At 49.0% G+C, this 10,475-nt stretch overlaps 1 protein-coding gene across 2 annotated transcripts in view; it reads left to right on the top strand.

Annotated features, from left to right (window-relative positions):
• The window catches only part of WLS (Wnt ligand secretion mediator), a 91,878-nt gene extending 85,729 nt beyond the window's left edge, over positions 1 to 6,149 (top strand). For both annotated transcript variants that reach the window (XM_001513659.3, XM_029046729.1), the window contains exons 11-12: positions 727 to 880; positions 5,229 to 6,149. In XM_001513659.3, coding sequence (XP_001513709.1) covers positions 727 to 880; positions 5,229 to 5,338 — 264 coding nt within the window. In that variant the 3' untranslated portion in view covers positions 5,339 to 6,149. The remainder of the gene's footprint in view (positions 1 to 726; positions 881 to 5,228) is intronic.
• The last annotated feature ends 4,326 nt before the right edge of the window (positions 6,150 to 10,475 follow it).

The following is a 10,475-nucleotide window of genomic DNA, read 5'->3' on the forward strand; positions in this document are numbered from 1 at the left end:
CTATGCCTCCGTTCCCTCATCTGTAAATGGGGGTGAAGACTGTGAGCCCCGTGGGGGACAGGACTATGGCTGTCCTGATTATCTTGTATCTACTCCAGTGCTGAGTACAGTGCTAGGCGCATAGTAAATGCCTAATGAATATCACTATTATAATTATTTAGCCTGTAATAATAATAGTAATAATGGTACTTAAGTGCTTACTATGTGCCACGCACAGTTCCAAACGCCGGGGGCTTAGATCAGGTTGGACATAGACCCTGTCCCACATGGGGCTCACACTCCAAAGCTCCATTTTATAGATGAAGGAACTGAGGCCCAGAGAAGTGAAGTGACTTGTCCCAGGTCACCCAGCAGACGTGTAGTGGGGCCGGGATTCGAACCCATGACCTTCTGACTCCCAGGCCCGTGCTTTATCTGCTGAAACCCTTTTGTGCCACCTATTTGAATTCTCACAATCCTTATAGCAATCCTTAAAGTGTATACTTTATACACTTACTCCCTTGATCTTTAATTTAGGTTTGTGTCTCCAAGTAGATTGTAAACTCCTCGAGGACCAGAACTACAGTGTGCTGTCCCAAGCACTTATAATGTCCACAGAGAGCAGATGCTCAATAACTATCACTGTGTGAGCGGTTTGCCTGTTTCCTCAGAAGCGGAGGGGTCAGGATATGGCGGGGTCTTTGGCTTACTGAGGGTAAACTTGCTATTCTCTTCACCTCTGAACAGGTGACAGAAGGTCACTGGAAATGGGGAGAGTTCACAGTTCAAGTGAACAGTGCCTTCTTCACCGGCATCTATGGGATGTGGAACCTTTACGTCTTCGCCCTTATGTTCCTGTACGCGCCATCCCACAAAAACTATGGCGACGATCAGTCAAATGGTGAGTTGCACCTGCGCTGTGTTACACAACTCGACACCGGCCAAATCCTGCCGTTCCCGGGATTACACACTGATAATAATAGTAATGATTGTGGCATTTGTTAATTGCTTTCTATGTGCCAGGCATTGTACTAAGAGCTGGGGTAGATATAAGGTAATCAGGTTGTCCCACATGGGGCTCAGAATTCTTGATCCCCATTTTACAGATGAGGGAACTGAGGCACAGAGAAGTGAAGTGACGTGCCCAAGGCCACACAGCAGACAAGTGGCAGAGCTGGGATTAGAACCCATGACCTTCTGACTCTCAGGCCTGTGCTCTATCCCCTATACCATGCCGCTACTTAGAACGGTATTCAGTCAGCAACATATGTCTGGAATGGGAAAGATGGCCCCATGCCTTTTTTAAAAAAAAATTTTATTTGTTAAGTGCTTACTATGTGCCAGGCACTGTAATAATAATTATGGTATTTGTTAAGTGCTCACTATGTACCAAGCACTGTACTAAGCTGCTGGGGTAAATACAAGTTAATCAAGTTAGATACAGTTCCCTGTTCCAGATAGGACTCAAAGTCTGAATCTCCCTTTTACAGATGAGGTAACGGAGGCACAGAGAATTGAAGTGACTTGCCCAAGGTCACACAGCAGACAAGTGGCTGAGGCAAATTAGAATCTTGGTCCTTCTGACTCCCAGGCCCGGGTTCTATCCACTGGGTCACGCTGATCCTTTAACGGGGATTCTCCCAGGAAGTCCTCGTGAATACACAGTCGCCCCTGAACTTGAGTGTTATGTGCCCTCTGGCCATTTCGTTCAGAATAAATCCCATACTATAGTTTATACTTCTTGGTCTATACCTTTCCCGGGTGCACACAGAACTTATGCACAAATGCTTATATACTGTTTCTCCTATCTGTAATTAATTTTAATATCTGCCGGCTCTTGTGGGCAGAGATTGTGTCTACCAACTCCAGGGTATCGTACTCTCGCAAGCACTTAGTACAGCACTCCACACCCACAGTGCATTCAAAACCGGTACTGAGTTTTCCAACTTGAACGGGTATCCCATCTAGACGGCTGGGAGAATTTGCCTTTATTCCCTGAAAGTGTCCTAGGCAAACGTAGTGAAGATATGCACCTTGGGAGATTGACTGGACTGGTTCTACTGTTTAATCCACTATCAGTGATAATTAATGGTTATTATGCACTACACACAGTACAAAAGATTTGGTGATAGTAATAATGATGATGATGGTATTTGTTAAGCGCTTACTATGTGCCAAACACTGTTGTTGGTAGATATAAAATAATCAGGTTGTCCCACAAGGGGCTCACAGTTCTTGATCCCCATTTTACAGCTGAGGTAACTGAGGGCCCGAGAAGTTAAGTGACTTGCTCAAGGTCACACAGCAGACAAGTGGCAGAGCAGGGATTAGAACTCACGTCCTCTGACTCCCAAGGCCATGCTCTTGTCACTAGGCCACACTGCTTGGTAGATACATTCCCTGCGCAAAATGAGTTTACGGTCTAGATGGAGACAGGCATTAATACATTTATAATATATAAATTACAGATACATACATAAAAGGCTGAGGGTGGGGCAAATAACTGTCCAAAGGTCACAGATTCAAGTGTATAGGCAATTTAGAAGGGAGAGGGAGCAGGACTGCAAAATGCTCACCAGATCATAAACTCCTTGAGGATGTAGTACAGTGCTCTGCAATACTCAAATGCTATTGATGGACACCCTGCCCTCCAGGAACATCAAGAATGTATCAGGATGCATCTCCTTGAATCCCCCAACCCCCTATATATGAAAGAGGGGAGGTCGGGGCCGCTGTGGAGACAGAGGGGCTTCCATGCTGGTCTCCATCTCTCTCAGGTTATCTAGGGGTGCTGCTAAGTTTGTCTGGAGCTTAAGTTGGCACCTCTTCTCTGGCTCCTGTTTAACGGGCATTCCACCTGCTCGGTGGGAGCTTTGGGAGATACCAAGTGGTCGTCGGAGTAGGAAGTGGGAGGTGACACTGCCGGGGAGGAAATCTGTCAGGGAGAAACGGGTGTGTGCTTCAGGGATGGGCGATGAAGTGGGATAGACCACGAGTGTCATACCGTCCTCACCCACCTCTGTTCTGAGAGCTGCCTTTCTAGAAGGCCCTTGCCCTCTGGCCACATCTTGAATGTATTTGTGCCCACCATTTTCCTGCCTTGCTTATTCCCGTTTCCCCCGGAGCCAGTAGAGAAAACTTGCCCAAGGGACCTACGTCCAGCCTGCCACCGTTCTCCCCTCTCCGTGGCCCTTTTTACTCTCCCTCCCCCTCAACCTGCCTGCTTGGAGACGCTCAGCTCTGCTCAGCTCCGGAGCCGCAGAGGCCCCCAGTGCTCTTGAATTCAGTTGATCTGGAGGCCGGCCAGAGGGAGAGCCTGTCAGCCCGAAGAGGATGATGCAGACATATCTGGTCCCTCTGGCTCGCTCCCCCGACGGGATTTACTGTTCCGTAACACTCTCTCTGCCCCGCTGTCCCCACCTCCCGTAGGCCACCGAGGGACAGTTCTCCCCCGAGCCCGCAGCCTCTGCTTTCTGACCTGTTAACTCTCTGCATCCTGGACCAGGCAGTCAATAGATAGTATCTATCGAATGCTTATTGTGAATAGAGTATTGTACTAAGTGCTTGGGAGAAACCACCTGGCCTAGTGGAAAGATCACGGCCTGGGAATCAGAGGGTCTGGGTTCTAATGCCGGCTCTGCCGATTGCTTGCTGTGTGACCGTGGGAAAGTCACTTCACTCTGCTTCAGTTACCTCATCTGTAAAATGGGGATAAAGTCCGTGAGCCACATATGGGACTGGGACTGTGTCCAACACAATTACCTTGACTCTATCCCAGCACTTAGTAAAATGCCTGGCCAATATTATCATTATTAGTACTTAATCAATGGTATTGAGCGCTCACCTCATACAGTGGGAGAGTACAGTACGGCAGGATCCTAGACACGTTCCCTGCCAAAAATGAGTTGACAGTTTCCAAAAGAAATCACAGTCTGTCCACGTGGCCCCTCCAGGGGGGAATGGCAGCGGGTTTCGGCTGCGTGACAGGTAGAGGGGGCCTGATTGGACGGTGCAGTTGGGGGAGCGGATGGAGAACAGTGCTTTGCACATAGTAAGCGCTTAATAAATGCCATCGTTATTATTATTATTAGGATGTGATTGCAGGAGTGGCCATCCAGCCACAAGGTGGCGCTAGCACCCCCTCTAGTTTTTTTTTTTAATGGTATTTCATTCAATAGTATTTATTGAGCGCTTACTATGTGCAGAGCACTGTACTGAGTTGTCTTTAAGCTTTTACTATGTGCCATCCACTGTTCTAAGCGCTGGGGTAGATACAAGATAATCAGGTTGGACACAGTCCCTGTCCCACAGGGGGCTCACAGTCGTCACCCCGATTTTACAGATGAAGGAACTAAGGCGCGGAGAAGTTAAGTGACTTGCCCAACCCAGGTCACACAGCAGATGAGTGGCGGAGCCAGGACTGGAACCCAGGTCCTTCTGACTCCCAGGCCCCCGCTCTACCCGCTAGGCCACGTTGCTCCTCAGTGGCCCGTCAAAGTACAGCTGTGACTTGGATCCTGGTAACCCGGGACCTAAATCCAGGCCACCAACTGCCCGAGGGGCAAGAGCGGCTGTTCTCCTGCTCCCCACGGCCTCAAGAGCAGCCTGGGGAGAAATGGCCGTGGGCGATGGACAGGATGCCTAGTCCGTAAAGCATATCGGCTTCGGCCCAGGGCTGACCCTCCAGGACCGCATGCCCCCACCGGTCGGCGACCTCCCAATCAATAAGCGATAGTCTTTACTGAGCGCTCGCTCGGTACCGAAGGGAAGCCGCGTGCCCTAGTGGATAGAGCACAGGCCTGGGAGTCTGAAGGACCTGGCTTCTTATCCCGGCTCCGCCACTTGTCTGCTGTGCATCCTTAGGCGAGTCACTTAAGTACTCTGGGCCTCAGTTACCTCATCTGTAAAATGGGGATGAAGACTACGAGCCCAGTGTAGGACAGGGACTGTGTTCAACCCAATTATCTTGCATCTACCCCAGTGCTTAGTACAGTGCCTGGCAGATAGTAAGTCTTAACAAATACCGCGATTATTATTATCAAGCACTGGAGGGAGCACAGTGGAGGACCCTACAGTCTAGCAGGAGAGACAGACGCAGAAATACATTGACCGTTTATTGTTGTATTGTACTTTCCCAAGCGCTTAGTACAGTGCTCTGCACACAGTAAGCGCTCACATACGATCGAATGAATGGATTTACAGATAGGGGGCTATAATGCCTTTCGCCCCGTCGTCCCTCCTCGTTGCAGGTGACCTCGGCGTTCACAGCGGGGAGGAGCTCCAGCTCACCACCACCATCACTCACGTGGACGGACCCACCAAGATCTACAAGCTGAGCCGCAAGGAGGCCCAGGAGTAGACGGGGACAAGACCGGGCTGAGGCCACCTGTGCCGTGGAAGCGTGACCAGACCGGATCCACCGCGGAGGGCGGACGGGGAAGGGGAACGGGCTGGGCTCCCCGGGATTTCTGGAGACAAAACAACAGCGTGGACATCCGCCACCTTTCCTTCGGACCGCCGCGGCTTTGGGAAGGAAAGGTGCTGGACTCCCCGCCGTCGTGTATGATAGCCAAACCTCCGTTTCACCACGTTTACATCGTCCAACGAGAAGCCCCGCCGCTGGGACAGAGACCCTCCTGTGTTTCTTTGGGGGCGGGGGTGGTTCCCGGTCGTCTGGGCTCGGTGGGGACGATTTCAATCTCGTTTCTGTTTTAGATAATAGAATACAATTAAATACCCTTTGCACTCTTAAGTTAAACCTCTCTCATAGTCCTCTAACTGCTAGTCCGAGACCACTTCTGTGTTCTATTTATATCACCGGTAGCCTGTTGAGTTCATATTTATGTCGTTAATAAATAAATGCACCCCTACTTTTTATAGCCTCATGCAACGTAACTGCATTTTGCAAAGGGTTCATCAGGAGGGGTATTGCAGTTTTTTTAAAAAAACGAATCTTGTGTATCCAATACTAACAAGTCTGTACGATGTAGATATTTTTTATATTTGCTAAAACTATTCAAGTAGGATTTACTGTATTAAATGACCTTTGGGTCTGAAAAGTTTTTTTTTTTTAAATCACTTGCTTAGAATGTGTTTTCTTTCTACAAAGTGCTTCCAGGCACCGGGACACTGTCTTGTTTGCTCATGTAAATAAAACGACTCTAAATGTGTATTTTTCCACCCCCAACCCACACCCTCAGGCCCCTTATGCTTCTCACTCTGGGAGGGGGAGGAATTTATTTCCCAAACTTTTTTCCGGTAGCTTGGAAAATGCAAATCGTCCCCCCGAAGGTGGATTAGCTCCACCAATGAACCCACATAGTTCTGCTCTCCAGAACGGAATGGGGAGAAGAATTGGGATATGAGCCACCTCCTTGTTCTAGAGCGACTTTACGTTTCCCGAAAGTTAGGAATGGAACTTTTAAGGGATGGGGCTTCTCCAAGGGTGTGCCGAGGACCTTCTTGCTGTGGAGCGGCCTCGGATCTTCCGTTCACCCTTTAGTGTAATCCCAGCTCTGTCGTTTATCTGCCGTATGACCTCGGGCGAGTCACTTCACTTCTCTGGGCCTCAGGTACCTCATCTGGAAAATGGGGATTAAGACCTTGAACCCCATGTGGGACACGGATAGCGTCCAACCTGCTTACCTTGTATCTAGTCCAGTGCTTCGTCCACTGCCTGGCACAGAGCAAGCGCTCAACAAAAACCACAGTGTGTAGTCACTTGGGTTTTTCCACTCAGGTTAACAGAGGTCACTGTCCCGGCCTCCCCGATGCCCGGACAAACCCCGCCTCACCCCTGCGAGGCGCGTCCTGCCCTTCTGCTTCTCACTGCGACGACCGGTCACGGGACGCAACCCGGGCTGGCAGACCGGGGGGTTACACCGACCTAGACGGCGCGGCCGCAGATCTCTTCCAGATGTTCCCAGGAAGGGCCGCGGGATTCCGGAGGGGCCGGTCCAAAGGATTCCAGATGCCTGCCCCGTCGTTGCATTTAAAAGGAGCCTTCCCAAAACTTCCCTCGGAGACTTGCTGCCCTCTTCTGGTGCTGGAGGAAGTAGGAGGAACCATCCCAAGCTTTTCCACAGTGTTGCTGCCCCCCTGCCCGCCTACTGCCTCGTTGTGCCCCAGACCCTGGCGGGAACCTGCCCGGCAGTGATGAGGGAGCACCAGGGGCACCACTTAAGCCACCCCTTGGCCACCACCATCCCTCCTGGAAGCCCAGGCTGATTTTCTCAAAGAGAAAATCTGAAATTACCTCCAACGGGCTGGCGATGGAGCGAGGCGGCCTGCTTTCCTGGCTGGGCCTGATTTCCGAGGGGAGTGAGCAGGGCAGGGGTGACAGAGGCTTTGAGTTTGGAGAGGGGGGTGGGGGTTTGGATAGTCCCCTCCGCCAGCATTTCTATAATTTACGATCAGACACATCATCTCACTACCTTTATCCATTTTGGGTGGGTTATGGTATTTATTAAACACTACGTTCCACTAGCGAAGATGCATAATCAGATTGGACACAGTCCACAGTCCATGTACCACAGTGAAACACACTATTAATCCAGCTCATGACTTGCCCTGTCCGGAGTTTTACCACTAGATACCACTATCACTGAGTCCTGATGGTTCAACCTTCACAACAGCACTAAAATTCACCCTCTCCTCTCCATCAACTGCTACCATATTAATTCAAGCATTTACCCTATCCCACCTCGACTACCATATCAGCCTCCTGCTGACCTTCCATCCTCCTGTCTCTCCCCACTCCGATCCATTCTTCACTCTGCTACCCGGTTCATTTTTCTACAGAAATGTTCAGTCCACTGGTGGTTGCCCATCCACCTCAACATCAAAGAAAGATTGCGAGCTCCAGGGGCGCAGGGACTATGTGATCCGATAGCCCGATACCTACCCCGTTTCTTTAATGAGAGCTTAATAAATGCTATGATTTATGAGAAGCATCATGGCTATCGGAAAGAGCACAGGTCTGAGAATCACAGGTCCTGGGTTCTAATACCAGCTCTGCCAACGGCTTGCCTTGCGACTTTGGGAAAGTCGCCACTTCTGCGCCGCAGTTACCTCAACTGAAAAAAATGGGGATTAAGACCCCGATCCCCGTGTGGGACATGGACTGTGTCCAACCTGATTAGCTTGTCTCTGGCACACAGTGAGCATTTAACAAATACCATTAAAAATAAGTGCTTAATAAATGCCATTATTATTATAATTAAATTGAAAATGAGGGGAGGGGATTGGGGCCTAAAGCCTGGCTGGGTTTAGCATTCCTTCTTTCTCCAACAGATTTTTAGACTTGGGAGCAGGATCACAGTCTGAACAGACGTAGGGGAGACACCAGATCAGTATGCGTTCAGATAAAGCAAGATATTTTGTTATTTTAAAGCAGTCTTTTTCCCCCCTTGGGCAGATCGAAACCTGCATCCTCCTGGCGAGATTATTTGCTGCCCTCTGCTGGACGGAGCAGGAAACGATCGCTTCCTGAACATTGACCTTCATTCATTCGTTCGTTCATTAAATCGTATTTATAGAGCGCTTACTGTGTGCAAAGCACTCTACTAAGCGCTTGGAAAGTACAATTCGGCAACAGATAGAGACGACCCCCTACCCAACAACGGGCTTGGCAGAACAAAGGCGAGCAGAAACCGAGGCACTATTAGTAATGGTATTTGTTAAGGGCTTTGGTGTGCAGAGCACTGGACTACTTGCTAAAAAGGAGTATACAAGTAGAAAAAGGCCACGGACCTTGTGCCTCACAATCTATGGATTGGCTGTGCCCAGAGTTCATTCATTTATTCATTCAATCACATTTATTGAGTGCTTACTGTGTGCAGAGCACTGTATTAAACACTTGGGAGAGTACAATACAACAATAAACAGACACATTCCCTGTCTACTCTTCCGGAGGACCCTGCTCTAATGAGCAGGGCAGGACAGCAGTTAGGAGGCCTGGATTCCAATCCCGGCTTAGCCTGAGGTGTAACTTTAGGTGACTTATTTAAATACTCTGTGCCTCAGTTCCCTCATCTGTATTATGAGATTCAACATCTGTCCTCCCTCCTACTTAGACTGTGAGCCCCAGTTTGTCTGATATGATCGTACTGTACCTAGTAAATAAATACCGTCATCATCATCATCATCATTGCTATTATTACTGGAATCAACCCCTTCTTGGTCCCACTGGCAGATTCTGTCTGCAGCCTGATTTCCACTGGCCCTTGGATTGATTTCTGTGGCGGTCAGCTTGTAGGTGAGGCTCCCTTCCCCGGGGCCCAGGGCATCTCAGAGAGCCTCTCTCCTCCTCCTCTTTCCTGACAGGCTCCTCACCCTCTTGCCCAGATCTCTCCCAGGCTAAGGTACTGACTCATCCCTTTGTTTCACCTCCCTTGGAATTGTTGGTTTGAACATTTTCCCCTCTCCTTCCTGGGTGGCTCTGTTTACTTTGAGAAGAGTAAATAGGGCTCCAACAAGTAATTATTACTAATACCTTGTATTTATGCTATGACTTCCTCCTCAGGGGCCCCAAGTGAAGAGATTCCTCTGTTCATCTCTACAGGATCTCCTGGTGGCGGGATCGTTATCCTCATGGGAATCCAAGCCCTGGGCATGGAAGTTCCTTTCCCAGGACTTGGAGCGGTCCCGGGGTAGAGTTAATAATAACTGTAGTATCGGTTAGGTGTTTACTTTATGCCAAGCACTGTTCTAAGCGCTGAAGATAATACAAGATGATCAGGTTCCAGGTGAATCTCATAGTCCAAAGGGGAGAGAGGACACGTATGGAATTCACATTTTTCAGATGGGGGAACTGAGGCCCAGAGAAAAAAGGAAGTGACTCTCCCAAGGCCACACAGCAGTCAAGTGGCAAAGCTGGAAGTAGAACCCAGGGTCTGATTTCCTCTAGGTCATGCCGCTCCAATCAGTCAATCAATCGTATTTATCGAGCAATTACTGTGTGTAGAGGACTGTACTAAGTGCTTGTGATAGTACAATATAACAGGCACATTCCTTGCCCATGAGCTTCCAGTCTAGATGGGGAGACAGCTAGTAATATAAATGAATAAAATATGTACATAAATTACAGCTGGCTTCTCTGACAGCCAGCTCTCTGGCTCCCAAGCCCCTAAACCACTGAAGATATTTTGCTTCTGTCCTTTCTCTTACAGCCCAGGGATTAGGGAGTCCATTTCTTGGTCTTTGACCACCCTGCTCTTCAGAGCTGAAGCAACAGACCAAGGAACTTGGAGTCAGGACATCTAGGTTCTAGTCCCCACTTGATGAGGCTCTAGACTGTAAGCTTGTCTATAAGACTGTAAGCAAGGAATGTGCCTGTTTCTTGCTATACTGTGCTCTCCCAAGTGCTTAATGCACACAGTAAGCAGTCAAATATGACTGAATGAAGAACCTCTTATGAAACTTAGGGCAAGGAAACTCAGTTTCCTTATTAGCAGAGGGATAAGATACAAGACTCTTATATAATAATAATAATTGTG

This window comes from Ornithorhynchus anatinus, chromosome 18 (assembly GCF_004115215.2).
Source record: "Ornithorhynchus anatinus isolate Pmale09 chromosome 18, mOrnAna1.pri.v4, whole genome shotgun sequence".
In the NCBI taxonomy this organism is placed as follows: Eukaryota; Metazoa; Chordata; class Mammalia; order Monotremata; family Ornithorhynchidae; genus Ornithorhynchus; species Ornithorhynchus anatinus.